The sequence below is a fragment of the Ciconia boyciana genome, chromosome 2 (assembly GCF_034638445.1).
Source record: "Ciconia boyciana chromosome 2, ASM3463844v1, whole genome shotgun sequence".
Lineage (NCBI taxonomy): Eukaryota > Metazoa > Chordata > Aves > Ciconiiformes > Ciconiidae > Ciconia > Ciconia boyciana.
The window spans coordinates 158,657,492-158,675,491 of record NC_132935.1 but is presented as its reverse complement, the minus strand read 5'-3'; the positions used below and the strand labels follow the sequence as shown (position 1 = coordinate 158,675,491).

Genomic DNA, 18,000 nt, shown 5'->3' with positions numbered 1-18,000 from the left:
CCGGCCTTTCACTCTGGCTTTGCTCTGCCTTTCCCAAGCCCCACTTCTGACTGCACTCTCACCGTTTATTTTTTTTTCAGAGGCTTTAAACCTCGGTGTCAGCTCAGCTCGCATTAGTGTCAGAGGAGTATCTCTTGGCAGTTTACAAAAGAGAAAATGGAAAGTCGAGCATTATTTAATGTATAATGTGGTAGAGTGCCTATGCTGAGCTTCTCTGAGAGGCTTGAGGCTCCAGCTACCTGAAAAAGTTGATAAAAGCTGCTGTCATCTGGTGATTCATCTCCCCTCTCTACCATGGCTCTGGCCCCGCTCTGCGTGGGAGACTCAACACACAGGAACTCTGTTTCTGATGCAAACTAGAAGTTAGCGGGGCTATTCACCCAAGTTTCACTTGCATTGATGTGTTTGTTGACTTTTCAACTGCCCAGTGTTCTTTTGAAGATATATTTAGTCAGGCAAATGCTGTGGGTTTGCTTTTTATGCAATGATGTGGATTGCTTTTTAGCTATTTTGGCTGGGAGTGAGAAGACCTGGATCGATTCCCAAGGGACGTCTCTGGTGCTAGGTCGGGCTGGTCTGATCCACTCTCAGAAGGGTACAGCACCGCGTGGGCTGAGTCACCTTCTACAGCAGACTAAATCCCCTCTCCATTTCTCCACTGCCCCTGTTACTCATTACAAGGGTATCCAGCAGACTAAATCCCCTCTCCATTTCTCCACTGCCCATTACCCATTACAAGGGTATCCAGTAGACTCTTGTCCCTCGTAGCATCATGCAAGCTGGAATGTGGGTTGGATTTCCAGAAAGAAATATTGTCAGTGCAACCCTTCAGGGTCATGTACATGCTTATATTCAGTTAATTTCTTTTTAATTTGGGCGTTGAAAAATGGAGGAGTGTGAGCTGTACAGCTTTGGAATATTGTTTAAAAATACATCTTGCCTGGGTAGATGGGAGTATGTAAAATGTGGATACCTTTTAGAAGAAGCCTCAATTTTATTATTGCTGTGATTTCCTACTTTCAACATTTTCTGGAAGGGAGAGGGATATTTGGTTCAGAAGTTATTTTAGCTCGTTCTATCCAATTTGCTGAACTGAATTCCTCCCCCCCTCCCCAAAAGGCTTTCTTTTTAATAACAGCTGTTATTTCTTTCCAAGTGCTGGGAAGAGGAGTCCAATAAACCCCTCCTTGGGTTCCTTCCAGAAATAAAAAAAAACATTTTGGCTGTCATTCAGGCCTCCCTTTTCATTAATTCTATTTCAATGTATTTTATATGACCGTGCGTCTGCCTTTGCAACAGCAAGGAATCTCAGTGGGACGGAGCAGCTTAATCGATCAGCAATCCTGGTCACCCAGAAAAAGTGTTAATTGGCCTCGGTACTTGAAGCATGTGACACCGCCTGACCTAATCATCAGAACTGGAGAAGTCAATAAATTAGAGGAGAAATGCAGATGGATAAAATAAGGACCCAATTCTATACCACACGCTGTGAACATTATTTCTGAAACCAGTAGCGCTATATGGAAAAGCCAAGTCAAACATTTGCTGGATAAGGCCCAGGGGAGCTAAGAGGAAGAATAGTTTTATGTTTTCAGAGTTTCACCTTTTAGTCTTCTGTCACGTACATTTGATACGTCTTAGCAATTTGCCTGAAAGCCCCTAACTGAATCTGTGAAAATTATTCATTTCCCTGCTCTAATAACCCAGCGGTGCAGCTTGCCTTGCCCCTGCGCTCCCCAGGGAGGGACTGAGGCTGGCAAAGCCAACGTGACCGGGTCAGGGGACCGGCAGGGACGTGCCAAGGCTCACCTCCCTCCGAGAGAGGAGCAGCGGGCACACAAAATCCAGCGTCGCGGTTAAATACCACAGGTGAGATCTCAGCTCCCTCTGCGGCAATGGGAGCAGGTTTCCTTAGCCACAGGGTCCAGCCAGGGCATTTACCTCCAACCACTGATGAGCTAATAACTTCAGGCTGCTAATTTAGGCCTGTAATTTAGACACATGAAGAGGCTGGTGTGAATACCTCCCATGGTGCCCGCAGTATTAGCCATCAGCAACGCCCGGGTGAGGGCTGAAGGAGAGTGGATTGCCTTCAGAGGCAGGGCGGTCTCCTTTTAGCCTTATTAAAAGTGCTCCCGTCCCTGTGCTGCAGATGAAGGACTTCAGTCCCCGGAGCCGGCAGGGGTGACTTTCCAAGCGTTGACTGCAAAGGAATTAGCATGTGCGAGCACACGCTGTCCCGATGAGAGAAGGGAAGGATTACCCTGCACACACAGGCAGGGCTTGAGCACGTGGGCTTTCGGCAGGCAGCGGCTGGCAAGACAAGAGTCCAACATCCCAAACCTGCATGGGGGCAGAGGCCAGCCCTCTGGTGCAGCATGGCTGGGTAGGACCAGGACACTTAACGTCCTTTCTGCAGGACTAGGTGGTGTCGGGATCGGATCTGGAGTAATAAAGCTCTTCATCCTGCCTGCTCCAAAGGCAGCGAGTACTGTAGTGAATCCTAAACCTTCTCTTAAACATTCAGAGAAAGAAGGAAATAAGCAGTAAATGCATTTGACAGGCAATGCGTAAGGAGCACCCCCACTGCCTGGTGTGTTCACCGTGAAGCACTGGCACACCAGCAGCACTGGGGTGCACAAGCCCCTTCAGGGTGGGACGTCTGGAGGGACAGACGCAGCCCTGGCCTCGTGGTGCTCGTGGCAGAGCCAACATCCCCAGGACCTTCCTGGAGAGGATGCAATGAGAAAAACTCATGCGGGCCCTGCTTGGGGTATGGTCCTCCTGGCAGCCAGCTATGGACGTGAGCAACTTCTCGGTGTGTTTAATGCCCCTGCTGGCCTGTCCTGCTGGGACGTGGCAGGTGACACAAGATTCTCAGATGTGGGACAGGAAACCCAGGGACATATGTCAACCCCCAGGTATGGAACCATTAGGACTGAAGCCTCCAGGATGAGGATGCTTAAAATTACATCTATCTCAACCTTTTGAACACTCATTTGGGTTCTGAATTACCTTCTAGTTTTTGTCTTTAAGGCTAATGGTAGCAAAGTATTTGTGACTATCTCTGCAGCCATGAAGGTCCTCAAAGGCTGAGGTGATTTTGTGATTAAACATTTCTGGACATGGTAGGTGGTAATTTTTTTCCCTCAGAACCCAGCAGGTGGCAAATGCATAGAATCCAGCCTGAATTTTTATGCAATGCAAAACAAAAATGGAGAGTTTCTTATGCAGAGGAGAAGCTGTGGGGACTGGGCTAAAGTCTCAGTCTGAGGTAGACAAGCCTCAGGAAAGGGTCCTTTGAACCAGAGGGTCCTGAAGAACAAATTTTCAGTGAAAGTTTTTCCATCAATTTTTTCAGCAAATATTGGATTTTTTCAATAGAAATCTGTCAGTTTTGCAGCTGACTCTCAAGCTAGTTGGAAAGTGGACAACTTTAATTTTTTTTTTAAAAAATCCAATTTAGAATTTTCCAGTTATTTCTTAAATTATCTCCAGGAATCCTTACAGCATCTCAGGTATCTTGACTGTATTTTGCTCCCTGACCCACTCTGTATAGCCACACAAGGGAGAGAGAAGAATCAACTGCAGATTGTGCCACTGTCTACAGCACCTCCCAGTACTCAGAAAAAACGAGCGTCACCATCCCTATTTTATATGTGGTGCAATGAAAATATTTATTTGCAGTCCCATTAGGAAACCAAATTTACTGGCTTCTTCTTTAGAACTTTGTCCCTAACCACCTCCCTTTTATTAATTTAAAAACACCCAAAACCACAGCTACAATGAGAGAGAGTTTCCTACCAGTTAGAAACACCTTGTGTCGGTGGAGCCAGTGGAGGGAACTGGTGGGAGAGGCACTGCTGCCAACCAGGTGCAGGGACACCAGTACAGGCAAAAGGACTCCCAGCTCCTTGCAGAGCCAAGATGGTAGCGAAGGGGTGGACATCTCCCACACCAAAAGCTATAGATGCCCAACCATGAGTAAGTGAACATGTGCCTGGTAGGAGTGCTGTGACGCTATTTTATCCAGCACAAATGTCTGGAGGTACTCTTATCCATCTGTTGGCTATCCACATAGCTGTGCTCTTTTTTTTTTTTTTTCCTGTTGTTGTTTATGTATATATAGGTCTGTGATATATATATCACAGCTCCAGAGATAGTTGCATAGATAAACATCTGTAGGCAAGGTATGGTCCACAGTGGGAAAAACCCACTGTGTAAGCAGAGAAGTTAACATAAATTTGCAGTCAAAAGTCCCAGACACAGTCCTATTAGTTGCAACTGTCCAACAAAATGTATTTTCAAAAGTAAGCAAAGCTTAAAAAAAAAAAAATATCAGGAAGAAGGTTAACAAGGCACTGCAAACTCATTTTGTTGCCCGTCAAGTGCCAGAAGGTGTTCAGAGACAGTGGACCTATTTATGTTAAGTCAAATATGGAGAGAAAGTAGACCAGGTTATAGTAGCCTGGTGGACAGGAAGGAGAAAAGACATGAGGAATAGGAGCAATAAAGTCTCCAGACCAGCTAGGTGAAAAGTGCAAACCTGTCTTGTCCCCTCCTTTCCATAGCTCACTTTTCCCCAGAGCCACAAAAGTGGTCTGTACCACATCCTTTATCTGCTGGCCTTTCAGTGGGGAAGACAGGGTTTTTAAATAAAAATAATAAAGCTTTCCATATATATTTTAATAAGGAAACATTCCTTTTTATCAGATTACCAGGCCTGTCATGATTCACCTCTAAGCCCTTCATTTGGCTAATGAATTTATGCCCCTCTTTCTAGGGGCGGACGATCTTGTCATTCACAAAATGATGCCGTTCTCAGCATATCTCACGCCAAGGCGAGGCAGGGAAAGAAATCCCTGCTCAGCTTCGTTGGTGCCTGTCCCTCCTTCCTCCTGTGCTCGGTGCTGTAAGAGGGCAGGTCATCACTTAGCTCTGACGCTGCTCTGTTCAAGGGCTGCTGCCCCGTCTCAGAGCCTTTGAGGTCAGAAGACACCATGGTGTGCTATGAAAAAAACCCTCACCTTTGTCCTTTCTCAGATCAGGAGCTGCTTACTCTGATACAGTGCAAAAAGCTCCTTCATTGATGCAGCTTGGGTGCAAACTGAGTGGAATAGGCTCCCCTGTGGCCCAACATGCCACGTCCTGCACCTAAAGGTTGAATAAGGGTGAAATTTTAGCTGAAATGTGGTCAAAAGAAGGCTGGACTTTGGTTGCAGTTGGGCCAGGAGGTGATTCTGCATCTCTGGTGTGGACAGGATAGTAACCCATATGGCCACATCACTCAGGTCGCTTCGAACTTTGCTAAAGACAGGATGTCTTCCATCCCCATCTATTTCTGAGCCATTTCACACCATGCCAGGGCAGCTTCTCAGCTCTGGTTCAGAACCCCAGAGGTACTGCCCACCACCTGCACTCCCATCATGAATATCTGGCAAACTTAGGCTTGAAGATGGCAGAAGAGTAAACTTGTGTCACAGCACACGGCACAGCCCTAAGAGCTGGAACACTGTCTGGTATTGTTTTTATAGTCTCTGGCTAAAAAAGAAAACAAAAAGTCATGTTTTTTTCCTATGCAACTTCAAAATGTCTATTATTCATAATCCTCGCACAAACTTAGCCTACACATGGGCAATCCCCGCGCTGCAGTCCTGGCACGGCAGGGAGGGAGGTCTGGCAGCTGCCTGTTGGCAGTGCAACGCTCCCCTAAGAGATGCAGTTTCCCTGACCAGAACCCTGGGCACACTGGGGAATGGCAACTTTCAGGGGAGACCTAAAGCCCATCGCTAGGTAGGAGTCCTTCCACATCTTGTGATGCTTTCCTTCTGCAAGAGAGGCTATTTCAGTAACGTCCTGCCTACTTAACGCCCAGCCTGTATTTTCCACTGGGAACAGTATTTTTCCACTTTCAGCCCCCAAACAATTCTGGGCTAAATAACTTACCACTGCTTATCTCTCTCTGCTGATCTGGGAGGAAGCCGAAAGGATTAGTGGAGACTACCACTTCATTTTTAGCTGGCTGGATTAGGGGAAGCAAATCCCACCCTCTATGCCTACATTACAGACTGAAGGGTTGGGGAACAGATGGGATGGGGAGAGGAAAGTGTGTGTGTGTGTGTGTGTGTGTGTGTGAATGAATACTTATTAAAGGGTTTATAAAAATATCTGTTAGTGGTACACTGCTGTGCTGTTATCTGTCATCTCCTGGATGGTCTAACCTGCACAGAGGCACCAGGCATTCCCCAGTCCTGGGTATGGGCAGGAGTTTATCACGATCCTGGTGCTTCCTTTCCCTCTTGCCCAACCCTCCATAGCTCACTGTACGTTAAAGGGAAACTCAGACAACTAATTAAATTAATTTTCCCTGACTTAAAAAACTTAATAATATTAAATGAGCTTTCACAGATGCCAAAAGTAAAAGGTATAATGGCATTTTCAGCCAACATTAAATTGTTAACTAATTCACATACATTAGAAATAGTGTAACACATGCAACCTCAGCCATCTATTCAGAACAAACCTTTAAAATGTGATGGTCTCAGTGACTCGTGCTGAGTCAGACCCAACTGGGTCAGACCCAGTTAGACTTGTATATATAACTGTAGGAGTCTGCTTTAGGATGGGGGGAATAGCATTGGTTATGTATGGCAGGGCTGTTTGTGCCAGCCATTTACCTAAGTCCTGCTTTTACAGGACTGGAATTGACCAAGGAAAATGACAAAAGCTTTTACAAGCCAGTGTTCTGCTAAAAAGGAGCTTTGTGGACATTTACGTGGTTTTGTGCACATTAGATGTTGTGCTAACAACTTTGGGTGGATGCAGAACAGGAAGAGCTGTGAAGGTCTCCCAGGGTAAATACCTACAACTGACAAAAACCGTGTTCTTTTTCTTACTGAGAAGAAGAAGATTATTGGAGACTGGAACATGCCCAGGCAGTGAGATGACAACACTGGAGATCACTACAAAGGTGTCCATCCATCCCGTTCCTGGGTGAATATGATGATATGGGGTTACTGCTGTAGAGCAAGGACCCACAGTTTTGCTGCAAGAGCATGTTAACAGCAGCCTTATTGTCAAGATTTCTATTCTTATGCCTTACACCCTCAAGTCCGAGCGGCACCAGCCTACAAACCATGTCCATCTCCATTTGGCATCTTGGCCATGGGGGATAAGGGAGGTGGAAGTCAAGCAGGGCATGTATTTGGCATAACAGAGATTCCAAGTGAGACGTGGTACAGAGTCAGGTTCAGCAAACACAGCTATAACAAAATCTTCCAGAACAAAAATGCTGAAAATGTATGAGCCAGCAGTGCATCAAAAATGTTTTCTTTCCCATTATCTCATCATGTTGTTATAGTGTCTTTACTCCCTCAGCCTCAGAGAAAAATAAAGTGATTTAACATAGCCTAAGGGTTTCTCCAAAAGGCTCAGCATTTAGTGCTAAAACTGCAAAGAAGGCCAAGTCCTACCTCACTGCTTAGGAACACAGTTTGCCTTGGTTGCCTGTCTTGTGGGTCTTTGCAATGGAAGTATGTGGGATGAGCAGAACTGTAATTCATTTCAGATGAATCCTAATAGATCCCAACTTGTTACTTCAGCTTCTATAATACCTTATTTAAAAAAGTAAAACAAAATCATGGGCTCTACTTAGAACGAACAGTAGAACAGATAAAAAAGTCAATGCTAAAGACCTTCTGTTCTGCAAGGAACGTCTCATTGAGTCAGGTCACTTACCCAGCTCCTTCAACCATGCATGGCTACACACACCAGATGTTAAATTAATCTCCCTTTTCAAAAAGAGGTGTGTATTCCTGCTCATGGAAACAAATCTATAAATAATCAAAAGGTAATTCTGGAAAAAGTAGTGGTTTGTTTTTCCCCTTCAGCCACTCATGAGAGCACTGGTTTCCTTTCAGCCTCGGCAATGCTTTTATCAGGATCACAAAGCTGTGGGTCCACTTTGGCTTCTGCCCAACAGATTAGGTGTAGCATCAGTAACACTGCACAAATTGGTCTTGCTCGCTCTCTGTCATAATATCCGTATGCAGGAACAAACATTTCTAACTTGGACAACACAAATGAAATCTGCTGGAAAACGGAGCAGATTTCCTGCGTGAAGGAAATAGATGCCACATTTAGAAACAAGTGCTACTAGAACACTGCTGTTCACTAGTTTTTTTACATGAACTCAAAAGTCTAAATACCATGTTTTTGGCCACTTTTCCCTTTTTTTCCCCTCTTGTGCTGGAAAGCAACAGTGCCTATGCTCCCACACAACGCTGTCACCGGCTGTGAGGTACACAAAGCCATTAAGCGCTACCCAGCATAAAAGCTCCTCTCCAGTTGTGCCCTGCTGTGGTCACCGCAGCACCTCGTGCCCGGGCTTGGCGTATGCTCAAGCAATGCTGTCTGCTGCTGAAGTCATAGCTCTCCCTTGAATCCAATACTGATGGATGTTCAAATGGGCATAATGAGGGTTTTCAAAAACTGCTGCCAGTTTGGGAGTGGTGGGTTTTATCTGGGAAACTACTGTCCTCTGAAATTCTCTCCCATACCTTGTGTCTTGGTAGAAGTAACAGAATACAACTGGTAGACACGTGATGTGGGATTTAGGCATCCAACGTCATTTGAGGCACCTCAGGAGATGTAAGCCACCAGCACAGGGCTGGCAACCAAAACACAAGACTTCAGCCCCTCAGCCATTTGGCATGAGTGCTGGAGGCTAGGCAGGATACCCACAGCATCTGCAGTGACATCGAACAGTTACAAACAAGCACTGAATCCTGCCCAGAGGGTGAGAGTCAGCTCATGGATTAAGACACTTAAATATAAATGCCTCCGTGTGTGCTACATGCCTGAGTGTCTACCACAGTAAACAACAACCTTGGTGGTGGAGCCTAGAGAGGGATTTGGCTGTCCAAGTGTAGGCATCTCCTTTTGGGGAGCTGATGAGCAATCAATCTGCATCAAGGGAAATTTCAATTAGGTCTTGAAAAGATATTTTTCACAAAGAGGACCCAGAGGAATCTGCATCTCTGGAGATACTCAAAACTTGTCTGGAAATGACTCCGAGCAATGTGCTCCAAGTGCTGCCTTGAGTGGGGGGTTGCACTAGCTGAGCTGCAGAGCTCCATTTTAAAGTTCATTCAGTAGCTCTCCACTGACTCCAAAAGGATACCAAAGCTATTTTAGTAGGTGTCTTACTCTATAAGCTGCATCCACCCCCTTGTGTCTAGAGCCTACATAACTGATGGCGTAAAAGGCAGGGAGAAGCAACATGGCTTTTGCAGGGGGAAGTCATATCTCAAAAGCCTACTAAGAGGCTTTGAAGGAATCAGTGAGCGTGCTGGTGTGGGTGATTTACTGGATATTGTGTATTTGGCTTTCCTAAAAGCGTTTGGCAAAGGCTGTCTCATGAAAGGTTCTTACAGAAACTGAGCTGCTATGGGATTCGGGGGAAGTTCTTTTGTGGATTAATGAGTGGTTAAAAGATAAGAAACGGGTTGGGAAGAAAAGGAGAGTTTTTGCAGTGGTGGTGATTCCCCAATATAAAGAATGTGAAAAAGGAGGAGGTGATAGTGAGGTGGCAGAGTGTGGATGACACATATTATCTAGAGTCGTAAAAACAAAAGCAACTGTGAAGTGTCATGGAGATACCTTGTGATAATGTGTGTCTGTGTGAAGATGGCAGATGAAATCACTAAAGATAAACATAAAGTAATGCACGTCATGAAATACATCCCTAACAATAAAGACAGAATGATGACCTCTGGGCGAGCTATTGCCCTGAAGAAAAGGAAGTTTGGTATTGCTGTGAACAAGGGTGGTCTGCGAGCACCAGCTCAGTGCTCAGCAGTGGAGGAGGGCAACAGAGTGTTAGAAATTCCAAAGAAAAGAAAAAAGAGAAAAACATCACTACGTGACAGTGCAGCTAGGGCCCTGTGCACCTGAGAGCGAACCTAGTAAAAACAGAGGTAAGGTGAGGGGTCGTAAAGGTGATCAAAGGCAGGAGACAACATCTGTAAGGGGAGAAATGACTCTGCAGTGTGGAACAGGGAAACGGAGGAGGAATAGCATAAGGATGTCTCTAAAGTCATGGTCTACAAAATCAGAAATGACTTCCCTTTTTCTCACAAGTGATCCGATGCAGTTATGAGGGAATAGGTTTACAGTTTCAAAAGGAAATGCTTTTCTACCTAATGCATAGTTAAACTTTGGAACTCCCTGTTTCAGAATATGGGGTGAATAGGATGATTCACCTTATGGTAGACACCCAAACCAGATCAGAAAAATCACACCCTAAAAACCACACCTTGAAATTTTCCTTCATTGACTACAAAGGAAGCTTATGATGAGTTGCTCGTCTGTAGATGTCCATGCAGAAGCTACTCAGAGGTTGGTTAAGATGAATCCTACCTCTAACCTCTGCTGGAAATGGAGTAACACATTCCTGTATCTTTGAGAACTGTGGCCAAAGCTCCTGCAGGGAAAAATCTGGTGCAGGGCAACTATGTCAGTTGCATAGCCCCAAACTTAGTTTAAGTCTGTATCTCCCAGGATGGTCATCCATGTAGAGTCTTTTTTCTGTATTGCTGATTTACCTGCGTGTGGGCGATAACTGGTGCATTCTCAAGGGGAGAAATTAATTTTTGGCTTAACTCCACTGCAGGAAGAAGAATTTCCCCAAGGATTCAGTTGTTTCAAGCACACAATGTGCCGGTCCTATCACTAAACCAAGAATAAACAGCCTACCAGTTACCCTTCCCCGTGGGTGCGTAGTTCTTTGTATTTGTTCAGCATGCAAAACAGAAATACCAATCCTGTCAGCACTGAAGTTTTACAAGTCCTAAAAATAAAGCCCTGAGGAACTTTGTACGACTTGAAAAGTTCCTGGTTTTTGTACCGTATGAGGGACTGCAGTTCAGCTGGGAGCAGGAGCAAGGCTCTCCCTTTCGCGCTGGTACCACGCAGGGCAAGAGATGGGCAGCTCTTTCCTCCTCTCCCCCAGTTTGCTGAGTGCTGTGTCCTCCTGCTTCCCCAAAAGCGTGAACAGCTCAGGCTCAGCGGAGGTGTGTTAGCAGAGATGGGCTGTGCAACAAGAGTATTCAGGTGTGCTGGGGCTGCTCCAGGCTGATACTCAAACCCAGCTCTTTCCGGAGCCCTACCAGAAGCCAGTACCCGCTCTGCCGTACTGTTAACGAGCTAGAGCCATAAACACAAACCCAAGAATAACAGCAACAAACAAAAAAATGCCCTTGGCAGCAGCTGAGACACCACCTCCAGTCAGAGCACCGGAGAGGGCAAGGCTGCGTGTGTCTGTGTGGCATGAAGCAAAAGCAAGCGCTGGCTGCATGAATCAGTGTATGCGCAACTGATGGCTTTCGTGTTTGCCTAGAAGATACATAATGCTCCAGTAGTTATATAGTTAAAGTTATTTCTCTCTTTGTCCTCCATCTGATGTTACCAGAGGCTTCAGAAAGCTATCTTGGAGATGAAAGGCCTCCTAAATTACACCAACAGGAAAACAGCTATAATGGTGCATATATTTTGCTTCCAAGATGAAAGTCACCTTCTTACACTGAGAAAGGCATAGATATTAAAACACGCAACTACATAAACAAGGTTAAAGAATGTACAATGTGATTCTTCTGATGGGATGGGAGTGAGCTGGACCAGGACAGTTTCTACCTTTCTATTTACACTTTCCTAGTTATTTCCAGGTGAGCGACAAACTGTTTTAAGTCTTCTTCAAAACACAAGTGAAATTTTAACACACAACACAGGACCATGAAAATTGCCATACCAGGGCTGCGTCTGATAACAGTTAACAATAGGTATTTCATGGAAAGATACAAACCTTCATATAATGGACAGTGCTTATGGGAAAATTACTTCCTATCCCCCAGAGAGAAGACCGGTTATTTTATGCTGTGCTTATGTGGGAACCTTAGACTTTATTCCTCTTAACCTTATTTAATATAACTGTGACTATTTCCCATTACCCATTCAAATCCTTCTGTGAATCCTGCTACTATTTTAAAACCATAAATCCTTGGGCAGCCCGTACCACCCATTATGTGATGCTCTGATCCACCAGCCTTCCCTCCCCAAAACCATTTTCCTGCCTTTAATTTTCCTGAAAGAGGGTATAATTTATTCCATTTGTTAACTTGTACACTCCGTGACACACACTATAGGCCAAATTTTTTCACTGCCCGGTTGTACAAGGAGGGTCACTGTAATTTAGTCATTTTTTTGCCCGCTTCACTTTCTGGTCTGAACACAGGGGTCTGCCTTGATCAAAATGTTGGAAGCTGCAATATTACAGGCCACACACCCAAGGCAGGGGTGGCTGCAATCTCTTCTGCTCAGAGCAGATTCAACGTGCACCTCTAAGCCGTCAGCAGGCCGTTTGTGCCCGTCAGCCCCGCGTCCCCACCTCGGAAACGCAGAATCCAGCTCTCCAGCAACGGACGGAGGTACCGCTCCCACCCCCAAATAAAGCAAAGCACCAGCTGTTAATGCTGTATGCACAATACCATACTCCACGGACAACGTGACTTTATTCACAAATATGATTTTTACAGAGGTAGAACAAAATACTTTGTATATTTTTTTTTAAACTATATACATATAAAGAATATAATAGAATGACAAGAAAGAAAAAGTTGTAAACAAAGCAATATTATGCCATCAAATACAGTACAAACAGCATGCAAGAACAGCTTCAAATGAAATCTTGCTGGTGTAACTTTATTTTATTTCTAATGTGGTAAATGAAGAGTAGTAAAGAGTCATGCTCTAATTGGATTGAGTATGCCAGAGCTCTGCAATTTTGTTTTAATTATTTTTTTTCTTTTACAATAAACCAACAGGATAGCTTTCTTTTCTATGTGGTGGGGAATGCTTTTGTAATGCCCAATGTAATCTCAACAGAAAAATATAATAATCAAATCTACAAAGTGTACTCTCATTTAAAAAGCAAAACCATAGAAACTGTACAGTTTTAAAAAGCGAAATATCTCAACTGCTTCTTAAGAGAATTTTCTAAACAAAGAATAAAATAGGCAGAATAAAAATTAGGAGAGCTATTGTTCTGTAACAAAGCTAATCAAACACTTGTTTTCCATTCCAATAAACAGTTTTTTTAATTAATGACTATTCTGGAAATTATTAAGTGGGCTGGGTTTTATTAATGTTCCACTTGACTAATAAAGCATGAACTCCTTACAGGTACTATAGCTGTCATTCCCTGGGGATGGATGGAGGTTGGTTCTGCATGCATGCTAGAGACAGGAACAAGGTTTAGTCATTGGTGTAGATTTAAAAAATATTTTAAAATGTTTTAAACGTTTAGTAGCATCTATAAAAATAATCTTGCTTGTTTTGCTACTGAATTGAGATTTGGATATGGGATTTTCTGCTGAAATTCATTCTTGGCCCTCACAATTGCTAAGGACTTCCACTGGATGTTACCTGGGCTGCACCAGGTCCCACAGATGATGGTCAAGAGCAATGGTTAGAGCTCATACCTGAAACACGTGAAGCCAACAGCAAACCCCACACTGTTTTCCCTCTGGCTAGGGCTGAACCTCAAGGATCTGGGCTTTGGGGAACAGTGCTGTCCTGCCCTTCCATCCTGCTAAATGCCAGCCCATGTCATGGGAGGGGCAAAGGCTGGAGAGAGCAACTGTGCTGTTACTCCTATGAACTATCAATGCTGGTGACAACCACCTCTCCGCCCCTCATATCTGCACACACTGTGACTACGTAAGTGTGGGGTCTGGCCAGGTCACTGTCCTGCTCGAGGCCAGCAGCCACGCTCGCTGCCACGCCTGTGGGAAAACAGGGTTTTCTCCCTCTGCCACAGGCTTTGACCAGCGAGGAAGGAAACTGGGAGCACTGGGGTTAAATTGCCTTCCTGCAGCTCCCCCCCTTAAATGTCACTTAAAGATTCAACCACACAAACAGCACCTGTAGATTCAATTTGTCTTTATCAAGAACACGAGGATGGTCAATATTAAACACATGCTGTTTACGGCTACACGTCAGGCACCAGCCCAAGCTTCAATCCCAATCAGTTTACTAAAGATCAAGCAGGATATTGAACAGGGAAGGACCGTGGGTCTCATTTGACTCTGGGCTCTCAGGTGATCCTGGCTTCCAGGAAGAAGCTCAACTCAACCTGCCAGCGAACACGGGGCAGGTCCCACATCCAGCGCAAGTGGCTGGGGACAGCCTGAACAACATCCTTTGCCAAATCACAAGGATTAAGCTAACTGCAGTGAAAAGGGTAAAGAGATACCTGCTCTGCATGAGAAATCCATCTCTGTGGCTTCATCCATGGCTTTGGCATCTTCCCGGGAAATGGATTGTCAAACCCCTCCGGATCGCCCTGGTGCAACTGAAACCTGCATTTCACTAATAGACCCTGCAGCAGATTATCACCCCCAGAAGCAGGGCATTTATTGAGAGGTGTGAACAGTATGCTACCTGCACAGATGAAATACTCTGTGTGATAGTTTACAGTCAACAGAGTAAGCCTGGCACCTTTTTGCGGAAGAACTGTACAAAACACGGCTGAAATAACAGGATTGTCAATGACATTCAGCGGGAGATACTCTAACCCTCTGAGTAAGACTGCATCTTTCTGTTGTGTAAACTGGTCTACAAGTATGAATAAAACAATACATCCCTGCCCCATTAGCCTTGGGGAAGATTAATGCCCTCTAATCTACGCTAAATAAACTCCGAAGCATGAAGACCAATATTTAAGTCCTACACTCAGCTGCTTGTGAATTAATAGGGATCACCCTGAAATTGCTATTATGAAATGCAAATATTTGCAAAAGAACAATTAAAAAATATTCCTGAAGTGCAAACGAAAGGCTCGTCAGCCATGTTTGTGGTATGCAGAGGGACAGTCAGAAGGCGAACGCTAATGAATCCCAGGGCAGAAATCTGTGCTAAAAACCCATTATCCCATTGGCAGTGGGTAATGGCAGAGCATCTTGCATGGGGCAATAATTCTACCTGATAACCGGAGGGCTTGGCTTAGGATGCCCTAATTTTGATTCTTTGGACAGTTTGCTTGGATATAACTACCTGTATTTTCAGAAAGCTGCAGTACATGGCTCACAGTAAATCTACTTCAAACACTTGCTGATACTGCTCAAACTGATCTCATCTGCCCTGATCTGCAATTTTGTGTTAGCTAAAGTAATAAAAGAATCCTGTTAAACCTAAATTATCAAATGAAAAAGGCAATTTTCTCATTCATACTCCATTAGTTTTTTTAGTTATTGCTAGGAAAGCTCTAAAATGCTTAGGCCATAAAATAAACATGTGGCTTAATGTACAGTATGTGTACTTAAGAGGATGATGGCATCTGCAGTAACTGCTCTGTACTGCCATAGTAATGGGATGCACAAATTAAGCAACAGCATATACCAAGTAAAGCATACAAAAATGTATGGCGAAAAGTAACAAGCCTTCCGCTTTTTTTTTTAAATAAGTCTTTAATTGCTAAAAAGAAGAAATCACCAATATCCACAGCTACAACACAAAATTGCAACATGGTTGATTTTGATAGATGCCTGTTACCTTTGTGCCAGCAAAACTCTGTGATATTGTTCTCTTTAACATTTCACTGATTAGAAGTTTATAAAAGCTTCCCCTTCCCAAATTAAATTCAATGATATATTTTCCAGTGCTGAAGTAATACGATTAGCCTAATATGGTTTCAAGCATACAACACTGTTTAGATTTTGGAAAAAAGCACCCCAAAATTCTTAAGTCACGGAGATGTAGGATAACATATGAAAAAGCATCCAAGCATTCACTTTTGAAAATGAAATTAAGAGCCTAGATCACTTAAATACCTTGGATAATTTTACTCTCAGGCCCTTCATTCAAACATACCAGATATTCTATCAATAATTTAAATTCCTTCAGAAGAGTACCACAACTAAACCTGTGAATTCACATAAGCAAGATTGCATAACCAAACCATTTACAGACATATTTTAGCATTACTTTGCAACAGTAGGCATTAGGATTTTGAGAACACAAGAATCTCTGAAATTCAGCCTGTGTGCTTCTTTATCCCTTAATGGTGAGTTAAAAGCAGTATCATTCAGAACAAGGAGTGAGCAGAGCCTCTGCAGAAAGGTGCAACCAATGTCTGGATCAGCCAAACTCGATGAGAATCATAAAATGCAGACTGGAGATTTCTCCTTCAGCCAGGCTTTTACAGAAATATATTTTCCTGGCTAAAAAGGATGGCACAGCACAGGTTTACAGAGGGAAATGCAAAAATATAAAGAGGAGAGTCCCATTTTCTTCCTCAGTAATCCCATAAACCCCACAATCTGTTTCCATAACAGCTCTGGACATGTACCTGAGTGCTGCCAGGGCCCTTCCCCATCACCTGAGGTGAGTCTACGCTCTCCGTTTCCACGCTGCCAGTGGTAGGTACATGGTCAGAGATGTTATGCTCGTTATCCCCCGGGTACCCATTAATGTGACCAACTTGTTCTCCCCAGTTGCAACAACTGTGCAGGCCTATTTACTTAGAGTTCAGATTTTCTTCCATTCATGGCACAAAGCTGAAAAGTAAACAACAGTTAAGAAAACATTTGCTTGCCAAAGCCCAGCAGGAGAAGGTGCAAGCTCTTTGCCAGAGCCTGGACTTGTGTTTACTCACACCCTCAGCACTGTTTCATGCTCTTGCTTGGCATTGTATAGGAAAAATCACCATCCTCTTCAGGCCCCCCCCCTCTTATTCAGCCTTGTGGAAGGTACAAAATATAACAGAACACTGTTTTCTGAGACTATATTGACTGCACTAATTACCCACAATACTGTATATTTGCTATTAAGAACATGAATGTGTGCTTTCAAAGTGTGACATTCAGGGCTTCGGGGATGTGAAAGGAATTAGATGGATTGTTCTGTCACTTAATCCGAGGCTTCAATGTACTTTTAAAAATTTGTTTAAAACCCCCCAAAACAGAATACACATTTTAACTGTTGAACTTTTACCAGCTAAAGGAGTTTGTAAGGACCCTATCACTATGTGGTTACAACAGAAGATACACAGTTAAGGTCAGGTCATGGTTTCCAAGAACATTCACAGGGACTGAGGATGAGGAAAACGAGGGACGGATCCTGCGGGAACCTTCAGGAGACTGAGCCGCTCACTGGGGAAGTGCCTTGAGTATTGCATTCACTTCCTCTGCAACCGCTGTCAAAGCAAACTCAAACTGCTCCTGCAGAGAGAACAAACACATACTCTGAATAATAAAACAAAACACTTTCCAAAAGCCTGGTGCACTGTTCTGCAGCCGAGCATCCTCAAGACATTGTTAAAAATATGAATATGCAGGATGAACTGTACGCTGCAACGGAAAGGAACAAAATGTTCTGGGATTATTGATGCCATATGACATGTTTGACAGTATCTTGAAGCCGGAGTCATTTTAATGGAGAAAAATGTTGGTAGCTGAAACTAAGCTATTGGGACAAAATGATGTATTGCAATTGCGTGGTCAGAAGCGTTTGGGAGTAGTTGATCATCAGCCATTTCCTTCTGACACAGAGATGGAAACTCGTTAACATAATTGAGATATGAAATAGGCGAGATGCTGCAAAGCAGAGCCTTTGGCTCTTCTCAGGACTGTTTCTAGTTGAAATCAGCTAGAATCTCCTCACCTTCTATCTATTATATAGAACAATATCTGCTTTTTGGTTTACCTGTTATTGTTCTTTTTCAGCCTCCCTTTTTAACAGCCTTTCTGCACCCACAAATTACCCAATGATGTTTAGACCGCTCCTATTTAAGAAACACTTGGGAAAGCTTTTCTCTGCTATTAATTTACTGTAAGCATAAAACCAAAATTACTAACAGGCTTCTGCGCTGCGTTGGCAGAGGTACGAAGGACACAGCCATGAATGGCCACCTCTTCTAAGTGCAACCCTAACGCACTCCTGAACTGT

General features: G+C 43.9%; 1 protein-coding gene across 1 annotated transcript in view; it reads right to left on the bottom strand.

The window, feature by feature from the left end:
• Nucleotides 1–12,576: 12,576 nt before the first annotated feature.
• PTPRN2 (protein tyrosine phosphatase receptor type N2) overlaps nt 12,577–18,000 on the bottom strand; it is a 680,315-nt gene continuing 674,891 nt past the window's right edge. The window contains 1 exon segment of the mRNA XM_072851628.1: nt 12,577–17,273. Coding sequence (XP_072707729.1) covers nt 17,202–17,273 — 72 coding nt within the window. The 3' untranslated portion in view covers nt 12,577–17,201.